General features: G+C 46.1%; 1 protein-coding gene across 2 annotated transcripts in view; it reads left to right on the top strand.

Moving 5' to 3' along the window:
• Positions 1–14,565, top strand: part of fbn2b (fibrillin 2b) — a 63,389-nt gene that overhangs the window by 43,808 nt on the left and 5,016 nt on the right. For both annotated transcript variants that reach the window (XM_082523671.1, XM_082523672.1), the window contains 34 exons: positions 634–756; positions 833–958; positions 1,212–1,337; positions 1,600–1,722; positions 2,476–2,598; positions 2,680–2,805; positions 2,886–3,008; positions 3,099–3,221; positions 3,369–3,530; positions 3,616–3,684; positions 3,767–3,892; positions 6,382–6,507; positions 6,605–6,754; positions 6,836–6,907; positions 6,998–7,123; positions 7,492–7,617; positions 8,136–8,261; positions 8,593–8,709; positions 9,089–9,217; positions 10,090–10,209; positions 10,303–10,425; positions 10,519–10,671; positions 10,762–10,827; positions 10,917–11,042; positions 11,226–11,345; positions 11,435–11,557; positions 11,748–11,879; positions 11,965–12,090; positions 12,174–12,380; positions 12,579–12,704; positions 12,778–12,900; positions 13,264–13,380; positions 13,489–13,617; positions 13,743–13,862. In XM_082523671.1, the coding sequence (XP_082379797.1) occupies positions 634–756; positions 833–958; positions 1,212–1,337; positions 1,600–1,722; positions 2,476–2,598; positions 2,680–2,805; positions 2,886–3,008; positions 3,099–3,221; positions 3,369–3,530; positions 3,616–3,684; positions 3,767–3,892; positions 6,382–6,507; positions 6,605–6,754; positions 6,836–6,907; positions 6,998–7,123; positions 7,492–7,617; positions 8,136–8,261; positions 8,593–8,709; positions 9,089–9,217; positions 10,090–10,209; positions 10,303–10,425; positions 10,519–10,671; positions 10,762–10,827; positions 10,917–11,042; positions 11,226–11,345; positions 11,435–11,557; positions 11,748–11,879; positions 11,965–12,090; positions 12,174–12,380; positions 12,579–12,704; positions 12,778–12,900; positions 13,264–13,380; positions 13,489–13,617; positions 13,743–13,862 (4,233 nt within the window). The remainder of the gene's footprint in view (positions 1–633; positions 757–832; positions 959–1,211; positions 1,338–1,599; positions 1,723–2,475; positions 2,599–2,679; positions 2,806–2,885; positions 3,009–3,098; positions 3,222–3,368; positions 3,531–3,615; positions 3,685–3,766; positions 3,893–6,381; positions 6,508–6,604; positions 6,755–6,835; positions 6,908–6,997; positions 7,124–7,491; positions 7,618–8,135; positions 8,262–8,592; positions 8,710–9,088; positions 9,218–10,089; positions 10,210–10,302; positions 10,426–10,518; positions 10,672–10,761; positions 10,828–10,916; positions 11,043–11,225; positions 11,346–11,434; positions 11,558–11,747; positions 11,880–11,964; positions 12,091–12,173; positions 12,381–12,578; positions 12,705–12,777; positions 12,901–13,263; positions 13,381–13,488; positions 13,618–13,742; positions 13,863–14,565) is intronic.

The following is a 14,565-nucleotide window of genomic DNA, read 5'->3' as shown; positions in this document are numbered from 1 at the left end:
AGCGAGGCAGCAGCAACAGCAAAGATGATGGGAGCTCAGAAGGCGGAGCAGGTCATCTACTGATCAGGAGGTTGGAGGTCGTTCCCCGGCTGATCCTCCAGTCTGTACACCAGAGAAGAAGAAGTTGTATGAAGTGCTGCGAGTCTTCAGCTAGAGTAGAAAAGTTCACAAAAGAACCAGACTGTTTAAGGCTGTGCAGAGAAATAACCGAGACAAGCTTTAATGATTATCACGCAGGACAGAAACATGAGTGGGGGCGCAAAGGGAGACTGACACCGTTTATACAAAGAGTAACGAGGCAACAGGTGGGAACACAGCTGCAGACAACAAACCAAACGAGACAGGAAGCGACACTCAGCTCACGACACACTTACCAAAATAAAACAGGAAGAGAGACACGACTGAACAGGAGGACTTCCACAAAGATGAGACTGCAGGAAGAGAATGGGAATGCTAAAGGGAACGAAGAGAACTAGAACTGGAGGAACCAAAGCCCCACATCAGAAGATAACAGAACTGAAAACATAAAATAAAACTATGACAGAACATGAACTTTAATCACTTAGAAACCCAAACGCCCGAATAACACAGACGATGCGTGTTTTCATTCATAGCTGCGACCTCTCATTGCAGATATCGATGAGTGCACCATCATGAACGGAGGCTGCGAGACCCACTGCACCAACTCAGAGGGCAGCTACGAGTGCAGCTGCAGCGAGGGATATGCACTTATGCCTGACCTCAGGACCTGTGCAGGTAAAGAGACAGCATGAAGGAGAAATGTTACTGCGTCGCTGCGTGTGGAGACTGAACGGTCTGCCTGTGCTGTCAGATATCGATGAGTGTGAGGAGACTCCAGACATCTGCGACGGAGGCCAGTGCAGCAACATCCCTGGAGACTATCGCTGCTTGTGTTTCGATGGGTTCATGGCCTCCATGGATATGAGGACCTGTATCGGTAGGCCTATAATTTGAGTGTGAAGCCAACGCTGGCGTCTTGATCTGTAAATCCGTTTCCCTCTTTTGTGATTTTGTGTCTTTTTCGTCTGCCGCCTTCATTTATTCATTCAGTCTCTGACGTGTTTATAAATATAGATGAGCTTTCTGTGGCTGCCCAGCATCTGTGGGACTTCCACTGTCACTCTCATTTTGTGTCACTCTAATCTCCACGGTGAGAACATTCATGTATAATCTTCATCTCTCCATCTCAGATGTGAACGAGTGCGATCTGAACCCAAACATCTGTCTCCATGGTGACTGTGAGAACACCAAAGGCTCCTTCATCTGCCACTGTCAGATGGGATACTTTGTCAAAAAGGGATCGACGGGCTGCACAGGTACATCAGAGGCCGAGCTGAGCGGCCTGAGCTTCTGTCGGGACTCTCTGAGTCAGCTCGTTCATGCATACAAGAGTTCCCGATCCAGAGTTCAGAAATTATTCATTCAAAGTGAAGACCTGGTCAGAGTTGTCCTTTCCTTAAATAAAGGAGAATTTCACCCGAGTAAACCAACATTATTAGTGCTGCCTGCTTCTTCTTCGTACCGGGCTAGAAAACAAACTGCCTGTTCTTTGCTTAACTGAACTCTGAATATTTCCAGATGTTGACGAGTGTGAAATCGGATCCCATAACTGTGACATGCACGCCGCCTGCGTCAACCTTCCCGGAAGCTTCAAATGCCGCTGCCGAGACGGCTGGGTGGGAGATGGCATCAAATGCGTGGGTGAGTGGGTATTACTGTGTAGTTTATGTGGAGGCATCAGGTTCGAAAGAGCATAGAAGGAATTAGAGGTGGGAATCACCAAACATCCCACGATACGATATTATCACAATACTTAACGCACGATACGATATTATTGCAATTTTTTAAAATATTTTGCGATATTCAGATTCTGTCCATAAAGGTAAACTTCATCAATATTAATTTTATCTAATAACAAAGTCTCACACTCAGTCTTTCTCTCATCTCAGTTTTATTGTTGACAAACTGAACGGTTTGTATTACAGTCTAGTCCAACTTAACTGAAACCATCTGGTACAATTATAGCTATTCTGAACTATGCAATATGAAAACTATGGAGCCCCTTCAGCAACTGAAGAATTTAAAAGTAAATTAAAACAAAATATAATTTTACATTAAATAAAAAAGTTTTAAACGTAATTAAAATAAAACATGTCTTAAATTAAAATAAGTAAACTGACATGTTTATTTCTGCCAAAAAACAGTTAAACACATTTGACAGTGTCAGGATTGTTGCTCAGAAAAAGGATCAACATGCTCTGAAGTCAGAGCACCAAAACCTTTTTTTGTAACAAAATATCGATTTCTGCTGTCGCTGTATCGATACATTATTAGCAAACAAAATATCACGATGCTACACAGTATCGATTTTTTCCCCACCCCTAGAAGGAATACAATTACCTCGTTAAATCCAGAATATGCTGACGTGAAGCTTTCCACTTCTGTCTCCTGCAGATGAAGACGAATGTGCTGCAGAGGACCACAACTGCAATCCCAACGCAGACTGCGTCAACACGCCGGGATCCTACAGGTGCACCTGCAAAGAGGGCTTCAACGGAGATGGCTTTTCATGCTCCGGTAAGACTGTCGGAGCTGTCCCGATTAAAGCCAGCGACTGCGTGTCCAGCGCACAGTAAGTTTTTAACATATCTCTCGCAGACATGGACGAGTGTGCAGACAATGTGAACCTGTGTGAGAACGGCCAGTGTCTGAACGCCCCGGGAGGCTATCGCTGCGAGTGTGAGATGGGCTTCACTCCTACAGAAGATAGCAAGGCCTGCCAAGGTGCTGCTCACTTTACTCGTTTTCCTTCCAAACAGGTGGTGTCCAAAAGACAAAAACCCAAACTTGTGTCCTCCCCACAGACATCGATGAGTGTAACTTCCAGAACATCTGCGTGTTTGGAACGTGCCAGAACCTTCCAGGGATGTTCCGCTGCGTGTGTGACGATGGCTACGAACTGGACCGCAGTGGAGGAAACTGCACTGGTTTGTGCTTCTGTCTCAGCTCATTAATGGTTTCTTTCATCTGCTTTTTCCATTTATATGAACAAGTTTTCTGATTGCATGTCAACGCAGACATCAACGAGTGTGCGGACCCTGTTAACTGCATCAATGGACTCTGCGTGAACACACCAGGAAGCTACCTGTGCAACTGTCCACCTGACTTTGAGCTAAACCCCACAGGAGTGGGCTGCGTGGGTGAGTCACACTGAGAAATGCAGTTTGTTCTGTGCCGGGATGGGTCACACAGCATAATGAAGTTTAATGTGTTTAACATATCTGTGCGCCGCCCAAAATGTTGCTCGTTTCATTCTTGGACTCGCTGCCGTTCGGTGTCTTTTTCAGACACCCGTGTTGGGAACTGCTTCCTGGATGTCCTCGCCCGCGGCGATGGAGGAATCTCCTGCAGCGCAGAGATCGGAGTGGGTGTGACCCGAGCTTCCTGCTGTTGCTCAGAGGGGGTCGCCTGGGGAAACCCCTGTGAACTGTGCCCCCTGCTCAACTCCAGTATGCACAGACCCACTCGCTTCATTTATTTACAGTGTTTATTTCCAAATGCAAACCTGCATGTGTGTCTCTGTCTCGTCTGCAGCCGACTATAAGACTCTGTGTCCGGGAGGAGAAGGGTTCAGACCCAACCCCATCACGGTCATCCTGGAGGGTAAAACGTTGTTTTCTGTCCTGTGTTTAAAGACAACACGTTGGTGTCACTGATGGATGTAACAAAGCGAATTCTTTTCCAGATATTGACGAGTGCCAGGAGCTTCCAGGCCTCTGCCAGGGTGGAAACTGTGTCAACACATTTGGCAGTTTCCAGTGTGAGTGTCCACCAGGGTACTACCTCAATGAAGAGACTCGCATCTGTGAAGGTGAGAGCTGAAATCACAGTTACACTGAAAATCCTGCCCCTCGTTATAGACACTTCCTGTCAGAGCTACACCAGGGTGTACGTCTGCTGTAACCAAGGAAACATGCACAGATACACTCAGCTACTCTGAAAACAAACCAATGAGAAACTGCAGTTGAAGAATTGAAATAAGTGAACAGGTGTGAGGAGAAACCTTAGCAGTTATTTTTAAATATTAGTATTAATCACACTTGATATAAACATATGAGGTAAACATGCAGTCGTCCCCTGAGCCCGGGTCATGTGATGATGGAGCGTGTCCCGTCCCTCCTGTCCTTCTTCTTCGTCGCCTGCTGAGGATGTCTGACAACCGTCCTCCTCTTATTAGAGTTCTTTCAGTTGTACGACTGCATCGTTTTTATTTATTGAGTCACTTCCTTTCATGTTCATCAGATAAACAGTAAAGTCAAGATGTTTTTAATGTGTTTATTTTGTATTCATTTGCTGCCTAAATGCACGCGCACACACACACACACACACACACACACACACACACACACACACACACACACACAACATTCAAGCACAAACACTTACAGTAAGTTGAGTTACACAGTAATTACTCAGTAATCCTGTACACAGTGTTAAGATCCCGGACGAGCCCCCAAATGTTAAGATTCAAGAATTGAGAAAGGGTACAAGAGGTGATCGAAAAATAACCACACTGGTCCGGCCGGGTGAAGTCAAACGAAGATTTTAATTCGCACGTGGGAAGATCACTGAACACAGCAATTGATCTTCGACTTACTAAGGCACAAACAATTATTTTATAGCATCAGGGTTTGTTTACTGACGCCCCTTCATGCGTCACCGGTACATTTTATACATAGATCAGATCAACATCATCATGACTTTTCACCCAGAAAATCATCTTCTATTTTCATGGCTTGGTACTTTCCGTTCTTGTCTCAAAGTGAATTGTTCCTCTTTCTTGTCGAGACATAACTTAATCTCTCCTCTAAATAAGTCTAACTAATATGTGTGTATGTGTTGACCTCACATGCTCTTTGTGTCACCTCTTCACCTCCTACTGTCTGTGTCTCGTCCTCAAATGCTCTTTCTCAATTCACCTGTTGCACTTCTGACCTTTTACCAGACCAGAAGCTCACTGAGACTATGTGTATGTCTTCTACTAAATAAATGTTTTAACCAAGAACCTCTACTAAAACCTTAATATAAAATGACCTGATATAAGTGTTTTGTAAGCATGTATTGCAATTCCTTCTATGTTCTAGTTTTCCCTCAGCATGTATCACCTAGACACTCTCACTAGATGAAGCTCAAAACCATTAATGAACCTGAACATCAACTCAAATAAGCACAGATATGCAATATGTATAAAATAGTTATAACTGCACCTGAAATACAAAGTTAATATCATCATAAACATCTTAAGGCCATCTTAAAGCTATCTGTTACATTGTTAAAACAATGATCATACTGCAGATTATATTATGCTGGTAAAATACTTTTCTGTTCATCCCCACAACAGCCACTCGTCAGTGTTGTTTCTGTTTCTTTTCACGTCCTTAAAATGAGTCTCACCACTGTGCCTGTACAATATATGTTAATTACAGAGGCCGGTAGTAACTAATTACATTTACTCAGTTACATTTACTGAGTAACTTTTAGGAAAAATTACTTTAGGAGTAGTTTTACTACATTACACTTTTTAATTTTACTCGAGTAATATTATGATGAAGTATCGCGACTCTTACTCGAGTGAATAATAAACACGTTTGAACCAAAAATGCAGGAAACACAAACCTGCAGTTTGTTAGTGTTACTCCGTCTGCTCCGCCTGTTGGAGATGAAGTTACACCATCACTCTGTTCGAACATGTATTTATATAATTACATCTATATTACCTTCTCTAAATATTAGTTTAATAATGATTTGGAAACGTCTTTCTGCTGCTTAGATTTATTCTTTTCAGTCTTTAAAATACCAACATTTGCACTAAACATTAAATCAGATGATCAGTTACTCAGTACTCAAGTAGCCTTTTTTACTAAATACTTTTTTACTCTTACTAGAGTAATGTCTTGGAGGCTACTTTGTACTTTTACTTGAGTAAAACTATGTTGAGGTAGTGCTGCTGTCACTGTTTGGCTACTCTGCCCACCTCTGGTTACATTGTTTTCACTTTTACCCCCATTACATGAAATATGTAATTAATACATAATTTGTTATTAATGTTACAAGTAGTGGTGAGAAAATCAGACACATTTTGTAGATAAGTCCATGAAATAGAACATTTTATTAGCTAATGCTGTTGCTAGTAGCTGATATTAATTGTGGATTAAATTATGGAGAAAAAGTAACAAAGTAAAATTGTAACGATAATCAAATGTCACATCCAGTCTGAAGTAAGCGTGACTCAGATGTCCAGAGCTGATAACGATCGCCCAGCAGCAGGTCTTTGACACGCTGCTCATGCTTTATTTGCAGATATCGATGAGTGCACGACTCACACTGGGATCTGCGGGCCCGGCACCTGCTACAACACTCTGGGCAACTACACTTGTGTGTGTCCGCCTGAGTACATGCAGGTCAATGGAGGAAACAACTGCATGGGTGGGTGGAGCAGATTCGTCCTCGCTGTTGCTTATTTAATGACATGTCCAACAGTGTCAAACCTTTCCTGATGACTACTTTCCTTCTCGTATGGCAGACATGAGAAAGAGCGTGTGCTACCGCAACTTCAACGACACGTGTGAGAACGAGCTGTCCTTCAACATGACCAAGAAGATGTGCTGCTGTGCCTACAACGTGGGGAAAGCTTGGAACAAGCCGTGTGAAGCCTGTCCAACTCCTGCCACCAGTGAGTTCCAACAAAGTCCTCGAAACACGAGCTACAGCCCGTTTCCCATCGCTGATTCTCACTGGATTTCTTTTTCTCCAGCTGAATACCAGCTGCTGTGTGGTAACCAGGCTCCTGGCTTCATTATTGACATCCATACTGGCAAACCAATTGGTAAGTATTACGACATCAAGAGCCCCACCTGCTATCGTGCATGTTCACTGCTGTGCCTCGTAAATAGACCACGGTGGTGATTTTCTGCAGATATTGACGAGTGCAGGGAGATTCCTGGCATCTGCGCCCATGGAGTGTGCATCAACCAGATTGGGAGCTTCCGATGTGAATGTCCGATGGGCTTCAGCTACAACAACATACTACTGATCTGTGAAGGTAGCACTCAGGCTTTCAGTGACATTTGGTCTGAAATGTCCTCACACCATCCTCAGTGCGACAGGGGAAGACTCTGTGCACACTCGAATTAATACTCTGATAGTTGCTTTTACAGTCACTTCTACCAATATAGTCATTGCTGCCTTTACCAACAAGAGGTGTCTCCTTGTAAAAAAGCACAGTGGCTCTAAGCGGAAGTACCTGCCAGAGCCATCAGTCAGCCAGTCAGCAGCTGTCTGTACTGTATCAGAGCCAAAATGGCGCTGTTGTGTTTCCTGCTGTCCGCGAGCTGACGCCGTGCTCTGACCAGACAGTTACAGAGCCTGTGATTGATGCCCACTGTTTCTCTCCTCCTTCCTCTGGCGTAGATATCGATGAGTGTAACAGCGGGGACAACCTGTGCCAGCGCAACGCCAACTGCATCAACATTCCCGGCAGCTACCGCTGCGAGTGCTCGCAAGGCTTCAAGCTGTCTCCCAGCGGGGCCTGTTTGGGTGAGTCCACACTGTGTGACAGGCTCACAGAGCCATCGTGTAAGGAGTCCAGGGAGACACGAAATGGGTTTAGGTTCATTCAGCTTCTCTATATGTAAAGAAATGTATTTAACCTCCTAGGACCTGCGTCCACATATGTGGACATCACATTTTGGGTTATTTAGACCAAAATACTCAATTTTGCTCTACAATGGCCTGAAATCCACTTACGAGGACATTATGCTGCTACTGTTCTATCAAAATTGTAAATGAATATCCTCATGTGTGGCTCAGATTTTTCTTAAAAACAAAAATAAGGTAAAAAAAAATAAATCTGGTAATTCTTTGTTTTTACATTCATCGGGCGCCAATCGGCCCAAATATCAAAGAGACATTTAAAATGCTGCTGTGGAAGAGTTCGGGTCTTAGGAGGTTAAAGATGTCAGCTTAGACTTTGGGAATCTGTCCATGATGATCATAACTAAGCTTTTTATCGGTGTGCTACGTTTAGCTGATTTTCTGTTGTCCCGTCTCCACAGACCGTAACGAGTGCCAGGAGATCCCCAACGTGTGCAGCCACGGCGAGTGTATCGACACGCAGGGCAGTTACCGCTGCATCTGCCACAACGGCTTTAAGGCCACTGCTGACCAAACCATGTGCATGGGTGAGCAAACCACAGAGCGCACACTTTATCTGCTCCAACCACACAGAGTGTGGAAATAGAGAAGAACTAAAGAGGAGGAAACAACAACTATTGTGCAAAAACATTTCATTTAGACTTTCAGTTGCTACTTTTAGTGTTTTTCATCAGTGTTGTACAGAGGCCCAGTGTCAGAGGGAAGATTAAATCAGGACAGGAGTTACAATAAACATACAGTTGTGTACATTTGGGCTTAACGTGCAGCGTCAACAAGCTACTGGGTCTAAGTTCATCAACAGAGTGGTTCACCGTAATATAAATGCACTTTACGTTGATGTTGTTCTGTCTGTTTCAGACATCGACGAGTGTGAACGGCAGCCGTGCGGTAACGGTACCTGTAAAAACACCGTGGGATCCTACAACTGTCTCTGCTTCCCCGGCTTTGAGCTCACTCACAACAACGACTGCATGGGTACGAATCACTGCTGTTCTCCTCCACAAAGGTCAACGGCAGTTTGGGCTTTGTGTGAAAGGTCAACGGCTTCTTGACAAAGCTGTAGTTGTCATATTATTAAAAGCTGCGCCCTGACAATTCAATAAAAACAAGCTGCCCTTTGCTGCGCCGTGACATTTGGACTGACGTGAAGTAAGATTTAGATGTTCGCCCTGTGTTCTTACTGTTCTTTGGTTTCATGGGGAAATTTGTCAAACTGTATTAAACATCTTTGAACTTTTTCCTGAAGGCAGCTTTGTCACAGAGTCTGCATGTTAGGAGGAGAAAATAGGTTTATTCTTTCCAAAATCGGAAGAAATTCAGACGAATCCTAATCTTTGCACCGTTTACCTCACAGATATAGACGAGTGCAGCGCTCTCCAGGGCCAAGTGTGCAGGAATGGACAGTGCATCAACGGACTGGGCTCCTTCCAGTGTCTGTGCCACGAAGGTTATGAGAACACGCCTGATGGGAAGAACTGTGTTGGTGAGTCATCGGCCAAATCCTCAAGAGTAGGAAACCAGGTCGAGGTACGATCAGGACAAAAGTGCCGAGCTGTCACTGGAGAAAGCATCATGCTGTAAGAAATCAGTTTAGACTTGTTGATGCTCACAAAGCAGGATCTAAAAAGTTCTCACAGGGTTTCCAAGTGTCAAGAAAAGTATCGTCAAGACATCCAAAGAGAGTCAGAACGAGGCTGGAAGATAAGGAAGCAAAAGATTTTAAAGACTCTGGAAAGGAAACTAGTGAGAGACGTGTCTAAAGACCCCACAGCAACTACGAGACAATAACTACCACCAAGAAAAGTCGACTTTGCTGAAGCGACACGATGGGCTGAAGTGTGCTGAGGACAACCTGAGGAAAGATTAGGTCCTTTGGTCCGTTGAGACAAACGTTCCTCAACCACAGAGACGATGTTTGAGTTGGGATGGGAGTGCTGTGCTGCAGGGAAGCCTCAGTGGTCAGGTTTTGTCTTACAACCAGACGAGGGTCCAAAGCATCCTGGTGAAGAACTACTTCCAGATGACCAAAGTGAAGAATAACGAGTGGTCTGAACAAAGGTGTGACGTAACTGAAAGTCTGTGGGATGAACTGAAGACCAAGGTCCACGTCTGAGGACCATCAAATGAGGAAGAGCCCGAGAGATTCTCCGAAGAAGAGCGGGCTCTGATCGCTCAGGAGACGAGTGAGCTGTTATCCAGCTAAAAGGCCTGTTAGCATCAGGCTAATCATTTTGACTCTGGTCATTGTTGTAAAATAACATCTGAAATACTAATACTGCTACTGTATGTTTGGAAAAGCTGTGGTGAAAGTCCCTGGCAGCGTGTTTGACACACACCTGTGTCCGGTTTTCACAGATATCAATGAGTGTGTGAGTCTGCCTGGCACCTGCTCTCCGGGAACCTGTCAGAACCTGGACGGATCCTTCAGATGCATCTGTCCTCCTGGCTACGAGGTGCAAAATGACCAGTGCATAGGTAAGACACGCAAAGAGTGCGCGTAAACATCAGGGAGTCAAAGACAGTCAGGCCGTCTGCTCATGCACACGCTCTTTTATGCTCACCTCCAAGATATCGATGAGTGTGTGGATCTCAGCCTCTGCCAGTTTGGGACCTGCACCAACACCCCGGGCAGCTTCCAGTGCTCGTGCCAGCCGGGCTTCGTGCTCTCTGACAACAAACGACGCTGCTACGGTGAGAGAAGCTGTCGAGTACAGTCGAGGCACGTTGATAAACTTGGAGGAGATCTTTGAAAACAAAGCTGACTCTTTATTTCTGCTTTGCCAGATACCAGAGAGAGCTTCTGTTTCACCAAATTCGAGGCAGGCAAGTGCTCGGTCCCCAAAGCCTTCAACACCACCAAGGCCAAGTGCTGTTGCAGCAAGATGCCCGGAGAGGGCTGGGGACTGCCCTGCGAGCTGTGCCCACGAGAAACCGACGGTTTGTGCAACAGAGTCATTATTAAGCTGCTCGAACACACGCAGTAGCATGCTTCAAATATTAAAACCGTCTTTTATGATGTGTCTCCAGCTGCCTTTAACACTCTGTGTCCCTACGGCCACGGAGCCCTGCCTGGACTGGGCGACGCTCGCGAAGGTGAGCGCTGCAACACCGAGCGAAGCGCTTTCATTTGAAGAAGAGTGGCGAGAGGCTTCGATGGGTTAACGCTCTGTCCTTCTCTGTAGATTTGAACGAGTGTCTGGACAACCCGGGCATCTGCCAGAACGGCATCTGCATCAACACAGACGGCTCTTTCCGCTGCGAATGCCCCTTTGGATACAACCTGGATTACACTGGCGTTAACTGCATCGGTGAGACGTGCAGAGTTTGCATTTATTTCACATTAATTCACAAAATCAACGCCGTGTCCGGGTCGTTTTCCGGCCTTGATTTATTCTGGGGTTTAACCTGCTAATGAATGCTTTGAAAATCCACGGTGCAGCATCAATTTTTGCTCAGTTTGAATTCATCTGTCTGCTCTCTGGCCTCTGCAGACACCGACGAGTGCTCGATAGGAAACCCCTGTGGAAATGGAACCTGCACCAATGTGGTGGGAGGATTCGAGTGTTCGTGCGAGGAGGGCTTTGAACCAGGACCCATGATGACCTGTGAAGGTCAGTCATTCAGCAGCACGAGTCAAACTGACTCATCAGAGGACAGTTAATAAAATAACGGCTCCAACCAACTCTCTCCTTCACTGCAGACATCAACGAGTGCTCCCAGAACCCCCTGCTCTGCGCCTTCCGCTGCGTGAACACGTTTGGCTCCTACGAGTGCATGTGTCCCGCTGGCTACGTGCTGCGAGACGACCAGCGCATGTGCAGAGGTGAGCCCGCCACCGCAGATTCCTTATTAAAAGTGCTGCTTTTACTTTGCAGACAGCTCACCTTCCTGCGTCTCCGTGTTCATGTGTGACGAACACAATCGTGTTTCGTGTGTTTTCTAAACAGTGTAACAGGTTTTTTTAGTGCTTCAGCTTTAACCTTGGATGACCCCTCTCTCATTCCTCTGAGCAGACCAGGACGAGTGCTCGGAGGGACTGGACGACTGTGACTCCAAAGGCATGACCTGCAAGAACCTCATCGGCACCTTCATGTGCATCTGCCCGCCTGGCATGCAGCGCCGACCGGACGGAGAGGGATGTATGGGTGAGTGACAGTGACCAACACGGGGGGAGATGGAGTTCTCGCACATGCAGCATTGTGCTCTTCACTCGTCTCTGTACCCCTGCAGACCTGAACGAGTGCCGCACCAAGCCCGGCATCTGCAAGAACGGCCGCTGTGTCAACATAGTGGGAAGCTACCGCTGCGAGTGCAACGACGGCTTTGAGCCGAGCTCCACTGGGACCGAGTGTATCGGTGAGACCGCTGCAGCATAAGAGCCCGCTGAGCACGCAGCGCTGGGGTGAACGGTAACTAAAGTGCTGCTTCTTTCCCTGCAGACAACAGAAAGGGCTTCTGTTTCACAGAGGTGCTGCAGACCATGTGCCAGCAGTCATCAACCAACAGGAACAGCGTGACCAAGTCTGAGTGCTGCTGCAACGCAGGTCGGGGCTGGGGGTCGCAGTGCGAGCTTTGCCCGCTGCCTGGCACCATACAGTACAAGAAGATGTGCCCACTCGGTCCTGGCTACACCACTGATGGCAGAGGTGAGACGCTCAGTGATGAGAAAAGATTTTACTTCTGTTTTTCTGCTTTTAATAATATTTATTTATTATTATCTACAATTCTAACCTGTAAGACTGGAAGAATTAATGTTGGGACACAAAGCGCGCTGACACAGCAGAGCACGAGGCTGTGTTTCTCGGCGTGGCTGTCCGTCTTCTGTAACCGCTCATCTCTTCCAGACATCAACGAGTGCCAGGTGATGCCGGATCTGTGCCGTAACGGTCAGTGCATCAACACCATCGGATCCTTCCGCTGTCACTGCAACGTGGGATACAAAGCCGACTTCACAGCAACCTCCTGCGTCGGTACGTCTGCGCTCTGCTTTCCCTGAACATGATAAAGAATGTCTGTGTTCTCACTGTGGTCTTACTTTGTCAGATATGGACGAGTGCGCCCTGTCCCCGAAGCCCTGCAACTTCCTGTGTAAGAACACAGAAGGCAGCTACCTGTGCTCCTGCCCCAGAGGATACAGCCTGCAGCCTGATGGGAAGACCTGCAAAGGTACCCACTGCATCTCTCTGTAGCTGTGTCCGAATCACAAGCTGTTTCTGTTGGTCCTGTTTGTAGCTGCTGTCGTCGCTAAGTTCTGTTTATTGAACTAAAGTCGAAGGTTAGAATTCAACGTAACAAACATATTATAAGTATTAGTTTCATGGCTTTGAGGCGTCTGTACCCCCCTGGTGAGCAATGACAGCACTGCATCATTTACAATAAACACAGATGATTATATGATTACATTTTAATCTGGTTTAGCACAGTTGTAATGTTTCACTGGGCCTCCAAATGTTTCCTGCTTTCAAACAAACAGATTCTTAAACTATGGAAAAAGCTTTTCCAACCACTGTGATTTTTTCCTCTCTGAAGATCTGGACGAGTGCGCGACCAAGCAGCACAACTGCCAGTTCCTCTGTGTTAACACCGTTGGGGGCTTCACCTGTAAGTGCCCCGCTGGCTTCTCTCAGCACCAGACTGCCTGCATTGGTGAGTGCAAAAGAAAAAGGAAACCAGATCAACCTGAAACCGGTTAAATATGAGACACGCGTGTTTTTACACTTCACGGGTGCAGAAACACTTTTTCAATGTTTCCAGACAACAACGAGTGCACCGCTCAGAGCAGCGTGTGTGGTTCCCGGGCCTCGTGTATCAACACGCCTGGTAGCTTCAACTGTGAATGCTCCAAAGGGTTCTCCTTGGACACGACGGGCTTTGAGTGTGAAGGTAAGGTGTCCTTTACAGCCAGAGATCAACGAGTGTTTCTGCCGAGATGATCAGGCTGCAGCGGGATCCAGAATTGTTCTTGCACTGATTCGTGTCACTAAGTGAGAAGTTTTCATGTTTTTCAGATGTGGATGAATGTAGCAGCAACCACCGCTGTCAGCACGGCTGCCAGAACATGCTGGGAGGCTACCGCTGTGGCTGTCCTCAGGGCTACGTCCAGCACTACCAGTGGAACCAGTGTGTGGGTGAGTAGCCTGACCCAGAGTCTGTCAGCGTCTTGTTCAGGGCAGTAAGCAGAGACCAGATAGAGGAGCTAGTGATTTTAGTTTTTAATGAAACTATAGATTCATATTTATAATAATAAGACAAGCTGGAGCAAAAAATGATTTAGATAATACAGAAATATCCGGATGTTTGAGAGCTCTGTGTGCTTTGAAGTATCTTTATTTATTTTGTAATAAGCGTTGTCATAATCAAAATATTCAATTCAGCTTTATTTATACAGCGCCAAATCACAACAGTCGCCTCAAGGTGCTTCATACTGTAAGGTCGACCCTACAATAACACAGACACCCCAACAATCACATGACCCCCTTTGAACCAGCACTTTGGCGACAGCGGGAAGGAAAAACTCCCTTTTAACAGGAAGAAACCTCCGACTGAACCGGGCTCAGGGAGGGGCGGGGCCATCTGACACTGTACCTGCATCATTATTCAAAAATGTCTTCCAGTCTATTGGCCCATGTGTGCTCACTTTAATCAACTCTTCACTGGCGTCTGGTATAGTTCCGGTTTACTTTAAAAGCGCTGCTATTCTCCCACGTTTAAAACAACCTCAGCTTGACCCCTGTGTTTGGAGCAGCTACAGACCTATCTCTAAGTTACCGTTAATCGCTAAGCTTCTAGAAAAGGTTGTAGCTCAGCAGCTTATGGCAGCTCCTGATAAAC

This window comes from Aulonocara stuartgranti (genome assembly GCF_965226115.1).
Source record: "Aulonocara stuartgranti genome assembly, chromosome: 23".
Classification (NCBI taxonomy): domain Eukaryota; kingdom Metazoa; phylum Chordata; class Actinopteri; order Cichliformes; family Cichlidae; genus Aulonocara; species Aulonocara stuartgranti.
This window is presented reverse-complemented; position numbering and strand designations above follow the sequence as displayed.